At 45.8% G+C, this 15,036-nt stretch overlaps 1 protein-coding gene across 16 annotated transcripts in view; it reads right to left on the bottom strand.

Annotated features, from left to right (window-relative positions):
* KIF21A (kinesin family member 21A) overlaps positions 1–15,036 on the bottom strand; it is a 188,248-nt gene that overhangs the window by 122,655 nt on the left and 50,557 nt on the right. For all 16 annotated transcript variants that reach the window (XM_060244745.1, XM_060244751.1, XM_060244757.1 and 13 more), the window contains exons 2-3: positions 7,252–7,474; positions 6,350–6,532 (exon numbers count right to left, since the gene is read on the bottom strand). In XM_060244745.1, the coding sequence (XP_060100728.1) occupies positions 6,350–6,532; positions 7,252–7,474 (406 nt within the window). The remainder of the gene's footprint in view (positions 1–6,349; positions 6,533–7,251; positions 7,475–15,036) is intronic.

The following is a 15,036-nucleotide window of genomic DNA, read 5'->3' as shown; positions in this document are numbered from 1 at the left end:
TCTTGTCAGCCACCAGCGAGCCTGCAGCAAACGTGGACTATTGCACCCTTCTTAAATCTTCGTTCGCGAAGCCAAGCCGAGAGAGAGAGAGAGAGATTTGAATGTAATTTTGTAAGATTTAAACACAACAGTTTATTTTGTAGATTTAGTTGTTAACACAGTGAGGTATTTTGGTTTCCAGATTTGCAGTCTGTTTTCCTGTGGTCCCATTTAGTTCTATGCCTTTATTGTTTTATTATTTATGTTTTAAATCTTGTTCATTTTTTTAATGTTTTCATTTTTATGGCTAGAAGTACATATGAACATATGAAGCTGCCTTATACTGAATCAGACCCTCGGTCCATCGAAGTCAGTATTGTCCACTCAGACTGGCAGCGGCTCTCCGGGTCTCAAGCTGAGGTTTTTCACGCCTACTTGCCTGGACCCTTTTTTAGTGGAGATGCCAGGGATAGAACCTAGGACCTTCTGCTTCCCAAGCAGATGCTCTACCACTGAGCCACTGTCCCTCCCCAAAACTGTATACTTGGGGGGGGGGAGGTTGCTGGATTGTTATGGCCTATGGCTACAACAATAAATACTTTGAAACTGCTAATTCTATACCTTGTGGGAAGGGACAGTGGCTCAGTGGTAGAGCATCTGCTTGAGAAGCAGAAGGTACCAGGTTCAATCCCCGGCATCTCCAAAAAAGGGTCCAGGCAAATAGGTGTGAAAAACCTCAGCTTGAGTCCCTGGAGAGCCGCTGCCAGTCTGAGAAGACAATACTGATTTTGATGGACCAAGGGTCTGATTCAGTATAAGGCAGCTTCATATGTTCATATGGTGGCCGAAGCAGGTGGGGAGCAGCATCCGGGAGTAGGCCGAGGCAGGTGGCACTGCACCACTTGGCTCCCCCAATGCTGTATAGGCTGTGGCAGGCAGCAGAGCTGGATGTGAGGGGAGCCGAAGACGTAAGTTGCATTGTCTACACGTGCACAGGCAACACTTTTCATTTGGGGGGAATTTAAACTCTCCATGTATTTTTTTGTTTAAAGTTTTCACATTTTTCTGCAAACCTGGGGGAGTCCTCCAAGCGGGCAGAAAAATCTGTTTAGCCTCCACGTACCCCCACGCTGCGGATTTAGATATCCATACAGAGGGGGTATGTTGGCTATTAGATATATAGATGGTAACAGCCAGCCAAGTGATTTGTTTTGTTAGGATCAGGGCTATTTTTGTAGAAAAAGCCCAGCAGGAACTCATTTGCATATTAGGCCACGCACACTGATGCCAAGGCAGCCGGAATTGTGTTCCTGCTCAAAAAAAGCCCTGGTTATGATATTTGGTTTAGATTAGTGTCATTATGGAGGTTCAGATGGAATCTTTGTCCCAAGAGTAGCTCTCAGCATCCTTATCCAATACTTCTTGAATCATGCCTATTTACATTATGCTTTCAGAGGCAATTTCACGGCAGAATGGGGAGGAAATTACATCACTCCCCATCTTGCTGTTTTTGGACTTCTTTGCTTGTCTTAATTTTACAGTTTTTCTAAGACCATCCCTAAAAATGCTGGTGAAAGGGACAGTCATGTTTCCACAAACACTGGCCCCGTTCAAACACTCCATTCTATCTGTGCTTGTTCTTTTGAAGACACTGACAGCAAGACTGAGATTTGGAAGCTGGAGATCCTGGAGGTACTTGCTTCCCCCACTGCTCTGCCCAGTTCATCACAGGAACAGAAAAATATTAAATGCCTGCGTTATTCTGAAGGCAAGGGGGTACCAGACTCTTACGATTAAAACCTTAAAGAGAAAACATCATCCAAACAGAAAACATCATCCAAACTAACAATTTATGTCTCAGTTTGGGCGCTAAAGTATCTGGGCACCAACAGGAAATTAGTGAGGGACAAACACCGAAGAGTAAATGAGAAAAGAGCATCTCAATAAAGGTAATCATGATCCAGCTATAGAGGATCTATTTAGGATAGCTGTTTATGTACAGCCCACCTTTTCTTGCTCTTTTCATAGGCATTTCCCCTAGAGAAATGCGTTTTGCATGAGAAAGGAGGCAGAATTTCCGTGATCCACCCTAGACGACTTAACTGCATATTCCAGAACGGAACACAGTGCTTGCCACTAACCTGGAGAAGCATTTCATTCATTTTCGCTCTTGCCTTCACCCTGTCATATGACAATTAAAGAATCTCGTAGAGACTGGGGGAACTACTGCTATTTGTGGTTTCTGTATAATTTTAAGGCTGATACCAGATACACAAATCTGCAAGATTTCTTGCTGCGTAACTAGCCAACACCAATTTAAACCTGATCAAAGCTGTTGATTGCAAGCACAAAATGGCAAAACAAAACCCAAAAAAGGCTGAACATGTATCAGATAGACAATATTCCCACAACAGCAATTAGAGAACAAAAAGTGTTATGCTTTGTTGATCTGTCAGCGCAAAGACAAGGTTCTAAGAACTAGTGGCTAGGTATTTTTAGTATTTTTATGCTTGGAGGTGATCATTTTACAGTTAGTGCTAGAAAAAAATGCAAGACTATCATTCATAATAACACGTAACTAAAACTTGACCTTGCCAGTCTTGCTAGTTGTGGAAACATTTTTGGCAGGAATATTATTCTTTGTTGTTGCTGTTTTACTACAGGACATCTTTTTTTGGAGAAAACAGTTTTGGCATCATTGAAAAAAATATGTTGTATCTTTTTTTAACAAACCAAGTCGAAATCCTCAATGCCTCTTCTCCCAGACAAGGTCACGCACCTCTTTTTTTGCAATTGTACACGTCAGAGTAACACAACTAATTTACAATTGCAGGATTATTATTATAATTATAAGATATTTTATAGCTTTCAATTGCACATGCATTAAGAGCCTGGAGTCTCCTTTAAGAGAAACTCAGTTTTGTTTTTGCTCACTGTGACCATGATTTTCATACATTAACTCTCAGTACTCAGAAAGCAAAGTCCAAATCAAAGGATGTTAAAGAATGTTTATAGGGTGCAGCTGGTATGTCTGTAGGTTCCTCTAGGCAACCATTAACAATGAGAGTTTTAATCTAGTGTCCTGTTATGAGCAATAACTTCAAGCCAGTCCAGTGCCACAATCCCTTCCTGTTAATATTTAGGAAGAGTCAATCAAAGTTGTGCAGTAATGACTCTGTCTTGGACTGTATGCAGCACAACGCTGTATAAGTAGCAACTTACCCACCTTCCACAGGGAGGGACGGTGACTCAGTGGCAGAGCATCTGCTTGGTAAGCAGAAGGTCCCAGGTTCAATCCCCGGCATCTCCAAAAAAGGGTCCAGGCAATAGGCGTGAAAAACCTCAGCTTGAGACCCTGGAGAGCCGCTGCCAGTCTGAGAAGACAATACTGACTTTGATGGACTGAGGGTCTGATTCCGTAGAAGGCAGCTTCATATGTAGGAGGGATGGTGGCTCAGTGGTAGAGCATCTGCTTGGTAAGCAGAAGGTCCCAGGTTCAATCCCCGGCATCTCCAAAAAAGGGTCCAGGCAATAGGCGTGAAAAAACCTCAGCTTGAGACCCTGGAGAGCCATGAATGGGGCTGTGGCTCAGTGGCAGAGCATCTGCTTGGTAAGCAGAAGGTCCCAGGTTCAATCCCCGGCATCTCCAAAAAAGGGTCCAGGCAATAGGCGTGAAAAAACCTCAGCTTGAGACCCTGGAGAGTAGACAATACTGACTTTGATGGACCCAGGGTCTGATTCAGTAGAAGGCAGCTTCATATATATGTTCACTTCAGTCATTTAATCCCAGATGCTACAGTTCAGGGAAGCTCGGGAGCATCACAGGAGCCAAAGGAGTGAGTGAGATGCAGTAGGAACTGTCAAAAATCCCCCTCCTCCTCTTCCCCAAGTAGAAGTGCTTACACGCAAGAGGAAAGGGAACTTAGGAACCATGGCTATGTCAGAAGCTACCCAAATTTAGACATCTCTCTTGAATACCCTAGCGGCCCCGTGGCGCAGAGTGGTAAAGCAGCAGTACTGCAGTACTGTGGTCTGAACTCTCTGCTCATGACCTGAGTTCGATTCCGGTGGAAGCTGGATTCAGGTAGCCGGTCCAAGGTTGACTCAGCCTTTCATCCTTCCGAGGTCGGTAAAATGAGTACCCAGCTTGCTGAGGGGGAAGTGTAAAAGACTGGGGAAGGCAATGGCAAACCACCCCATAAAAAAGTCTGGCATGAAAACATTGTGAAAGCAACGTCACCCCAGAGTCGGAAACGACTGGTGCTTGCACAGGGGACCTTTCCTTTCCTTGAATACCCTGACTAATATTTTTAACGTTTTTGGTCTGAAAATTTTTGCTTTGCAGCAGATGAAACTGCACCCATGAGTCATGACACAGAATTTATGTGAGGCAGGGTAAGAAAAGGGGACTTCAAATTCAAAGGACAAGAAACTTTTAAGTCGTTTTAAAAAGCAACATCCTATAGATCTGAACATGTGGAAGGTACTATAAATAGCAAAGAAGATGCAATTCCCCATCTTTATTCAACTATGTCCTATTAAGAGAACCAACCACCCTGTCCGGGATTGGGGCCAACGCCCCTCCTCCCGGACTTCCTGCCCAGGAGGCCCGGTTTGGCATGCCCAGAGGCCACAGGGGGCGACACCGGCACCAGCTATCTCGTCGTGACTTCCGACAGTTCAGCCCCACTCTGTGGCTCCCTCAGGAGTAGCTTCCCAGCGCAGGGCCAGGAGACGGGCGCCCACATTCTGCTGAGATTGGCTGGAGGCAAGGGTGGGGGAAGCGGGACTGGGGATTTAACTGTGGAGCTAAAAGTCTGGCGGGGAGGAAACGCCCGGGGCTTACCATGACAGTGGTACAGATAGAAAGAACAGACCAGTGGCTGAGCACGGGAGAGGACCAGAGAGGGAAGAAAGGTGACTGTCAACCCCGCTCCTGGCCTCAATTCTGAGGCAGCGCATGCATCCGCAGACGAACCCCCACTCCGCAAACTGGACACCGACCGTTATTAGAAATAGACCCCATCGGCTGAACGTCATTGGGACAAGTCACTTTCCCCCCCTTCTTCCACCCAACAATGTGAAAGTTATAAAAGTTTGCTTTGCAACACAAAAAAATATTATTGTTCTACCATATGGACTATTCAGAAATAAGTAAATTTTACCTGTGCACCTAAAACTTTTTTTAAAAGATTAACATAATAATAACTTTGATGTAAGCCCCAAGGCTAAACTGAGCATCATATGGGGCAATTTAAGCAGGTCTACTCAGAAGTCAGTCCCATGTCATTCAACAGCACTTACGTCCAAGAAACTGTCTTAGGACTGCAGCCATTATTTATTTAATTAGATTTTTATCCTGCTCCTCCCTCAGGGCAACTAAAAACATAGCAATACAATAACAATAACAAATTTCAATAAAATGCACTTAAAAACTCAGCACAGAGCAAACTAACACGTCTGGCATTTTTTTAAAAAAAGTCAGCAGTGCAGTCCCCCAAAACTACATTAGTGGAATGCCTGGTGGAACAAATCTGTCTTCCATGCTCCATGGGATGGAGAAAGTAGAGAAAGAAGTACTTTTCTCCCTTTCTCACAATACAAGAACACAATATATATATATAAAAATTTTGCCACTGTGTGACACAGAGTGTTGGACTGGATGGACCATTGGCCTGATCCACATGGCTTCTCTTATGTTCTTATGTAACACAGAGTGTTGGACTGGATGGGCCATTGGCCTGATCCAACATGGCTTCTCTTATGTTCTTATGTAACACAGAGTGTTGGACTGGATGGGCCACTGGCCTGATCCAACATGGCTTCCCTTATGTTCTTATGTGACACAGAGTGTTGGACTGGAGGGGCCACTGGCCTGATCCAACAGGGCTTCTCTTATGTTCTTAAGTGACACAGAGTGTTGGACTGGAGGGGCCATTGGCCTGATCCAACAGGGCTTCTCTTATGTTCTTATGTGACACAGTGTTGGACTGGATGGGCCATTGGCCTGATCCAACAGGGCTTCTCTTATGTTCTTACGGAATGCAGATAAGTCCCTCAGAGCAGTCCACCAGGTCAGAACCAAGCTGAAAAAGGCCCTCAACTCTTATTGCACTCAAATGGGTCAACTGAGGACCAGGCTCCATCAAAAGCCCACACGCAGCGGAACAAATACACTGCAGGGGGTCATAACGAGAGAGGCAGTCCTTTAGGTGCGATGGTCCCAGACTGTTGGGGGTTTTAAATAATGATGAACACACGATTGCTAAGTACATTTCAATTTGGATTGGAAAAATGTAAGTGGAATATGTAGTAATTAACTATTTCCAAGGAAACATATTGGAAAATCTTATTACCACCAATGGCTTACCTCTAAGAATTGAGCATTCACTTTAAATTCTGGAGGAGGAACCGCTTGTTTAATGGCAGAATGCCTTTTTTCATCAATACATTTGAAAAGGTGTTTTACAGCACGTGGTATAATGCCCTGTTCTTCTTCCATTATGTTAACATCAAACCCAGTTCCCATGGTATATGTTTTGCCAGCTCCTGTCTAAATTAAACATCAGTTATCATTAACATACAACAAAACATCCCATGCAAAACCTTGCTCCCTATCAAAGAACGTAAGGAACTGACAATGTAATACTGATCATAAGAGCAACAGACTGTTGCGACTCCAACTGCAATCTTCTATACAGTTGCTGATATTTTGAAAGCCATACAGGCATACTCCTTTGGCCCAAACACTGGGAGGGGAATGCAAAAATCTGCCTGTGAAGATTTTGGAGCGCCTGCAAACAAAATGAGGGGAACAAAGGTTATGCTTGGAAACATGCTTGGAGGAAGCCAGCATGTAAGGAATTCCCCTTGTGAAAATTTGGAAAGTGATGATGGACATTAGCCATGCCTTTCTTCTACACTGCTCTTCCCCGCACACACATATGCAATGTGTCAGTGAGGGAAGTGCATGCATAACCAACTGGGCTCCAGTCCATGAAAGCTTACAGCTCAATAATCAATGTGCCACAAGGCTCTTGGTGGCTCAAATACACACGCACAATTCAACCTTGAGTCTACCTGAGCTATCCTTTAAGCCTTGTTAATCTCTCTATATATAATTAAAATGTCTTTGCCTTCCCCTTCATCAAAATCTAAAATCACATTCCTATCTGAATGACCAAAAACCCTTCCTTAGTTTTATTGGGCAGAAAGTTGTCCGTTGTTTGTTCAACAGCAAACAGTTTGTTCTAAAGCATGCATAACCCTTACCTGACCATAAGCAAACACAGTAGCATTGTATCCTTCAAAACAGCCTTCAATCAATTTCTCTATGCAATGTATGTAGATCTCTTCTTGCCGGGATTCAATATCAAACACATAATCAAATGTGAAGGCCTTATCTTTTCCCAGGAACACTTGAGGCTCGCCAGGTGTGACAGATGTGCAGATGTGGCATCCTTCAATCTTCTCTTTGGCCAGCTGAGGTCTGATTCTGTTTAAAAAAAAAAAAAAGATCACATCACTGGAACAGAATAGAATAAATCACTCCTAATTTCAGAAGATCCCCAGTAAATTTAAGTTGTCATGGTATTAAACCAGTCACAATGACCCTGCATAAATTGTATATGAATGTTACTTTTCACAATCTTGTTTGAACTTATCTAGAGACACCACATCACATGTCAGAAAACAAAACAAATGAACAACTCTTCTGCACCCTTTCAGTAGCCATATGTGGGAAAGGAAAGACAGGTCATCTGTGCATTCACACTCATGGGATATAGCGCCTGCGCCAATCCCCTGAATCGGTACCTAAAAAGCCCGGGATTTTTTTGCGCTCAGCACCAGTGAGCATGCACAGGCGTCCCAGTATGCATGCTCACTGGAGCCAGCGCAAGGATCCTGCCAGTTCCTTCTTGACCGCTGGAAGCCCCTAGCATAGGGAGACCATCAGCAGTGGGGAAGGAGGGCGGGTAGTGTGAATGCACAGATGACCACTCGAAGATCTACAGTTACAGGTAAGCAACCTGTCGATCTTCTTCGTGGTCTCTGTGCTTCACACTCATGGGAGATTAGCAAGCAAGACATACCTGGAAGCAGGAAGATGGTCAACCAGAAGAGACGGCTTGCACATCCAGAGCATAGTGCTTCATGAAAGCATGCGGAGAGGACCAGGTGGCAGCCTTGCACACATCCGTCAGGGAAACGCCACCGAAGTCGCTATCGCTCTAGTAGAGTGTCCACGAATGGGCCCAGACAACAGCTTCTTTGCCAGCAGGTAGCACAGTTTGATGGTCTCAGTGAGCCACTTCGAAAGCCGCTGAGATGAAATTCTGGAGCCCAACTTAGGAGCAGCATAAGAAAAAAAAAGATGCTGGTCCTGACGGAAACTCTTAGAATGACTCAAATAAAACAATAATGCAAAGCGTGCCACCAATGTTCCTCATCTGAGGAAGGCGTGGGATAAAACGTCGGTAGCCAAACATCCAACTTCAGGTGAAACTGGGAAACCACCTTGGGAAGAAAAGAAACATCAGGAGCCAATGACACTCCGGACTCCTGAAAAACTAAATATGGGTAGTCACAACATATAACCATGAGCTCCCCTACACGGCGTGCAGATGTGATTGCGACCAAAAACACAGTCTTCCAAGACAGAAGCTGTAACAAACATGTTGCCATTGGCTCGAAGGGACACCGAGTCAACCTGTCCAACACTAAAGTCAAATCCCACAACTGTGGGGGTGACCTTGACGGGGGATGCAATCTGAGCAGACCCTTTCGAAATCTCTTCGAATGGGGATGCACAAAAACTGAATGCCCCTCCACGGACTCATGGTACGCTGATATTGCTGATAAATAAACTTTAACAGAAGAAAAGGAAAGTCCAGCATCCACCAGAGATAACAGAAAATCAAAAATCACCGATAGCCCCACCTGTTGGGGTGAGACTGCAGGATCAGCCAAAAACTGAAGAAACTTCCCCCACTTTCTGTCATAGGAAGTACAAGTAGACAACTTCCTATTATTTAGGAAGACGTGTTGGACTCTGCTGGAGAACTCACAAGGTCGATGAACCATGCCGTCAGCTTCAGGTGAGGAACATTGTGATGGAACACGAGAGCATCCTGGGCTGACAGAAGGTCTGGTTCCGCTGGAAACTGATAAAAAAAACCCCTCACTAGTTGAAACAAAATCGGGAACCAGTTCTGCCGAGGCCACCATGGTGTCACTAGGATGCAGCGCAGCCTTTCTCTTGCAATTTTGTTGACTACTTTTGTCAGCAGCGACAGAGGCGGAAACAGGTATAGGAACCAGTCGTTCCACGGGAACATCAGACCGTCTCCCAATGATTCTGGATCCATGCCCCCCCCCCCCCCGGAACAGAACAGAGGACATTTCCGATTGCTGGCTGTGGTAAACACATCCACCTGAGGATACCCCCAGAGCTGAAACACAGGTTGAAGGAAGCACCACTGTATCTCTCACTTGTGCGGAGATGCTGCTCCTCTGCTCAATGAGTCTCCCTGCAGACTGAGCACCCCTGGAAGGTGTGCGGCCTTTACATAGATATCGTGCTCCAGGCACTCCATTCACAGTTCTAGTGCTAGAGTACAGGGCCGTCAAGAGACTGTCCCGCCCTGCCTGTTGACATAACAAAGGGCTGTAATATTGTCCGTCAACAGGGCCACCGCCTTCCCTGCCACCATGGGACGGAAAGACCAAAGGGCGAAATGAATTGCCAACAGTTCCAGATAGTTTATGTGGCAATGAGTCAATTGCAGAGGCCAAGGGCCCCCCATACACAGAGAGTCCATGTGAGCACCCCAGTCCCACAAAGACGCATCTGTGGTAATCGTCACTGTTGTTAAAGGTAGGTGGAAGGGAGCTCCCTGACAGATGTTGTCTCTGGATTTCCACCATTGCAGGGACCGGAGGATCGAGGGTGGAATTGTGAACCTCTTCCGAGGTGAGTCCCGTAAAGGCCAAAACTGTCTGAGAAACCACAGTTGAAGACCTCTCATTCTCAATTTTGCAAACAGCAGAATGCTTATAGTCGCCACCATCAGCCCCAGCATCCACTGTAGCTGCTGTGCCGTGCCCCATTTCCAACTCTGGAAAAGATGTACAAGATTGATAATGTCCATCGCTCTCTACTGAGGCATAAAAGCGCGGTGAAGGCTTGTGTCCAGCAAGGGCCCTATAAACTGAACTGTCCATGATGGTGTAAGATGAGACTTTGTCATGTTGACCTGCAGACCTAAGGTGTGAAGAAGATGAAGAGTAGTTGCGATTTGGCTGGATAGACATTCTTCCGACTCTGCCACAAGGAGCCAGTCGTCAATATATGGAAAGACAACTATACCTTGAAGCCGGAGATGTGCGGCTACAACAGTCATCATCTTGGTGAACACCTTTGGTGCAGTGCACAGGCCAAATGGAAGGGCTTTGTACTGGAAGTGGTTGGAACCTATTGCAAAACGAAGGAAATGCCTGTACGCCGGGTGGATGCTGACGTGGAAGTAAGCATCTTTGAGATTCAACGTTGCCATCCAATCCCCTTGGTTGATGAGAGGAAGGATAGTTTGCAGAGTGGACATTCTGAATTTCTGGTACACGATAAACTTGTTCAGATTCCGAAGGTCCGTAATTGGTCTCAATCCCCCATCCCATTTGGGAACCAGGAAATAATGAGAGTAGACCCCCCCCCCCAGTTCTGGCCTCTACTGGGACCGGTTCTATGGCTTGTTTCTGCAAGAGGTTGCTCACCTCCGCCAGCAGAGGTGGGGAGGGGTGTGTGGTGACAATCACTGACTGAGTTGGAACCTGAATGAAGTCTATCCTGTATCCTTCTGCTATGATGGAAAGAGCACACCTGTCTGTGGAGATGGACTCCCAAGTCGGCAGGCATTGACGAAGGCGGATGAGTGATGAAGGAGGGGCGGCAATGCATGCTACCGAAAAGTCAAAGGCCCTGCTTTTGTGGGCGAGCACCCTTAGATTTGCCAGTAGCCTGGGATGCTGAAGCAAACCTGTTTTTTATTGTTTCCCCTATAGGGAGACCTACTCTCTGGTTGAGAAGAGCGAGGTCTCCACGGCTGATCGGGGGAGAATTTTTGGTAGGGCCTCTTGGGCCATGATTTATGTCACTGCTTAGAGGAAGCCGGGACACCCAGGTTTCTTGAGGTCTTTATACTTTTGCCCATCTCTTGGAGGACACTGTCGGTGGTTGAACTGAAAAGACCTTCACCTTCGAAAGGCAGGTCTTCAACAAAGGCCCTGGTGTCAGGCTGAAGAGCTGTGCATCTTAGCCAAGAGTGACGGTGTAGGGAGACAACAGAAGTGATGGTTTTTGCCGATACATCCACCATGTGCTTTGTTGCAGCCAGTTGTGGTTGGCCACAGCAAAGCCCTCCTTTTGCAGCTTCCTAAACAAAGATCTCTTCTCCTCGCTCAGGGAGGACAAAAGAGGTGTGAGCCGCTCCCAAATGGAGTGTTGGTAGCAGGCCATGCAAGCGGCATAATTGGAGACCTTCACTCCCAATGCTCCTGCTGAATAAAATTTTCTTCCCGCATTATCCAACTTCTTGCCCTCTTTGTCAGGTGGGGAAGAATGAGTCTTGCGTGCCTTGGATGATGAGGAGACCACCACCGAGTTGGGCTTGGGGTGGGAGAACAAAAACTCAGCACCAGCCTCCTGGACCCGATACATATGGTCCAGTCTCCGGGAAGAAATAGGTGTAGATGCCAGTTTCGCCCAAGGCTCCTTCACCGCCTGCAGGATAACTTTTGTCACAGGCAGGGCCACAGCCGTCGATGTGTCCCTCTGCATAATATCGAAGACCGTGTCACTGACGACTGGCTGCAGTTGAACCACTGTGAGGGAGAGGGAGTGTGCCATCCACTTCACCAGGTCCCCATAAGACTTCAGATCTTCTGATGGAGATATGGGAAGATCCTCAGCAATATGCGACTCTGGCGAAGGTTCCACCGCTGTCAGGGTCATCGGTACCAACTTCAGAGTCCGATGACGAGGAATCTCTTCTCACAGAGTGCTCTGAGAGTATCGGAGTCGAAGCTCGCTCGGGTGACCGCAGAGATACCGACGACTGCGCCTGAACTTCCTCCACCCTCTCTTTGCCTCTCTCAGGAGGGATCGACACCGATGCCAAAGCTTGCTGCCTTGAGTGATGGGAAACTCTCGAGAGATGAGAGGCTTCCGACCGCTGATCCCATTCAGGGAAGTCACGTGGAGGGTACCACTGGTATGGCGGGTACGGGTAACCGTAAGAGCAAGGCCACTGACGCTGATCCCACAGCGGAAGTGGCGGGAAGCGTCAAACCATAACAGCTGGTTCCAGCTCTCTCCGTCCCATAGTCGGTGCGAGAGGTGCCAGGGATTCATTCGGTACCGAAGCATCGATCTCTGATATAGAACCACTGTCGCTCCAACAACGCGATCCCAATCTCGATGAGTGGGTGCGCTGGGTCAGGTCTATCTCCTGCTCCAATCCCAACAGGCAGAGTGGCTGCGAAGCTCTGCTTTTTGACTCCAAAGGACTCCTTGGACTTGGAGATGCCAGGATCTTCCGGGGTGGAGCAGCTTGCGTCGATACCGAAGCATTCCGAGAAGGAGTGCGGAAAAGTCTGTTCTTTCACTTCTCCTTCGACTTCTTCGGGAGGGACGATCGGGTCCCTGAATCATCCCGACGTTTCTTGGCCGGAGTCACCACTAGCCCTTCAGAGGGGTATTTTGTGGGTCAGCCTCGCTTGGTCGGCATATCGGTTTGTATCAGTGACGATGGATCAACCGATGTAACCGTCGGAGCCGGGGTGGCTTCCCCCATCGATGCTGACTGGTCCGTAGCCATTTTTGGCGGATGAAGAGCCAATTCCACAAGTGCTGCCGCTAGCGTTGCCACCCGTTTTTTTTCGGTTTTGCTTTGAGAAGCTCAAGCAATGCAGGCACGAATGACACGATGTCCCTCGCCCAGGCACAGTAAGCAGAGGGTGTTACCGTCAGGAGGTGCAATTTTGCTACCACACCTGCGGCAACGTTTAAAAAACCCCCAATGCCTTTCCATAGGCACTGGAACCCACACAGAACGATTTCTGAGCGAATGGGGGAGAAAATAAAGCCCCAAGGGACAAAGTCCAACCACAACAGTCTTTTTTTAAAAAAAACAACAACAATAACTATCTATAACTATCTATAACTATTTAACTATTAACTAAGAAAAACAACTAACGGGCTATATCAACAAGAAAATCCAAAGGATTAGAGTACCAACCGGAGCAAACGAAAGGAGATCCTCTCAGCGCAGTGGTCAAAAAGGAACTGGCAGGATCCTCACGCTGGCTCCAGTGAGCATGTGTACTGGGATGCCTGCGCATGCTCACTGGTGCCGAGTGCGAAAAATCCCAGGCTTTTTAGGTTCCGATTCGGGGGATCGGCACAGGCGCTATATCCCATGAGTGTGAAGCACAGAGACCACGAAGAAGATGATATAGTTCAGCCTCTTAATACAGCCTGAACCATTCAAGTTGAATTGTTACTCTAACAGTTCAAAACAGAATTACATTCTTTCAGCTCCACAGGCTTAGACAGTGTTCAGGATTGTACTATAAAAATGCAATCCTATGGACACTTACTCCCAGGGTGGGGGGAATTACCAGTCAGCTCAGTGGAACTTTTTCTTTAAAAAGTAGTTTTTAGATGCTCAATATCATGCAACATCTTCTAGAAAAAAGGGCTTGGATCATATAGTTCCACTCAAGACTAAAACAAAAGGCAGTTCAAACTTTTCACATTCATAACCAACTGTATTCTTTTTTCCCATTACTGCAACAGTACTGCCAAATGTTGACACAAACCTAAGGATTAAATTAAAAACCCGTGACCGTATTTGCACAAGAGAATTCAGATGTAATCAAAACTATTTCCAATAAGAAATTAACCAATAGGAAACATAATTTAAAGTACAACTACAGTTTCACGCAAATTGAATGAAAAACCCACAGACATTTGCTTCATTTTCCTTTCAGTTAAAAAGTATCTTCAGGATGCTGCAATTTTTAAAAGACTACTGAGGAGAGGTGGTTCAGCCCTTTTCTCTCCAGCAGTTTTTCCTTCCCAGAACTCCTTCTCTCCTAGTTGCCCCACCATGTCCCACTCCCAAGTTCATGTTTACAAACACTATTATTATCTGGAACTATGCTAGGGAACCGAACAGGTAGCACTTATTTATTTAACATTTATATCCCAACTTTGCATTTAAATGACAGGCGAGGTAGCACAAAAAATAATAAAAACTAATACTAAAGCAAGAAAAAAAATCAGACAGAGGATTACAAGTTGATAATCATAAGGACATGGCCAAACGACTCTCGTAAAAGGGCAATTTTCACTGCTTGCCAAAAAACAAGCAGTGATGGGGGGGGGGGGGGATCAAGTGCTTTTATTACTATTTTCAGGGGTTAACATTTAATGAGCATAGTTGTTTTTGTTCTACCAGCAATTCTTTTTCTTTGATATCTTTTTAATTAGGGTTCAAACAGTGGTTTGGGTACCACTTTTATTTGTTTTTTTAAAATTGGTCTATTGTTATTCTGCCTCTGCTAACCTATTTTAATCATTCTCAATTCATTTTCTTTTTATTTATACTGTTTAAATTTCTGCTTTGTTTTCAGATTGTAAATTAATTTCATCAGCTGCCTTTAATACCACATTTATACCCCATCTTTCTCCTCAATGAAGAGCTACAGTAGTTTACAATGTTCCCGCCACCTCTCCATTTTATCCTCAGAACCCTCCTAGGAGGTACATTAGACTGAGAATGTATGACAAGCCCAAAGTCACCTTGCAAGCTTTCATGGCACAGCGGGGATTCAAATCCAGGTCATCCAGATGGTAGTCTGATACTAACTGCTACACCAAAATAGCTGGGCGGGCGGTAAACCCCCAGCAAGCTTGGCAGGGAATCTGCTGGTGCAAGGACATCAAACTCATCCAATACATATGGAGAAATGAGGTCCTTTAAAATTTACATATTT

The sequence above is a fragment of the Heteronotia binoei genome, chromosome 8 (genome assembly GCF_032191835.1).
Source record: "Heteronotia binoei isolate CCM8104 ecotype False Entrance Well chromosome 8, APGP_CSIRO_Hbin_v1, whole genome shotgun sequence".
NCBI classification, from domain to species: domain Eukaryota; kingdom Metazoa; phylum Chordata; class Lepidosauria; order Squamata; family Gekkonidae; genus Heteronotia; species Heteronotia binoei.
Note: the sequence above shows the minus strand (reverse complement) of the source record. Positions and strands in the feature narration are given on the sequence as shown.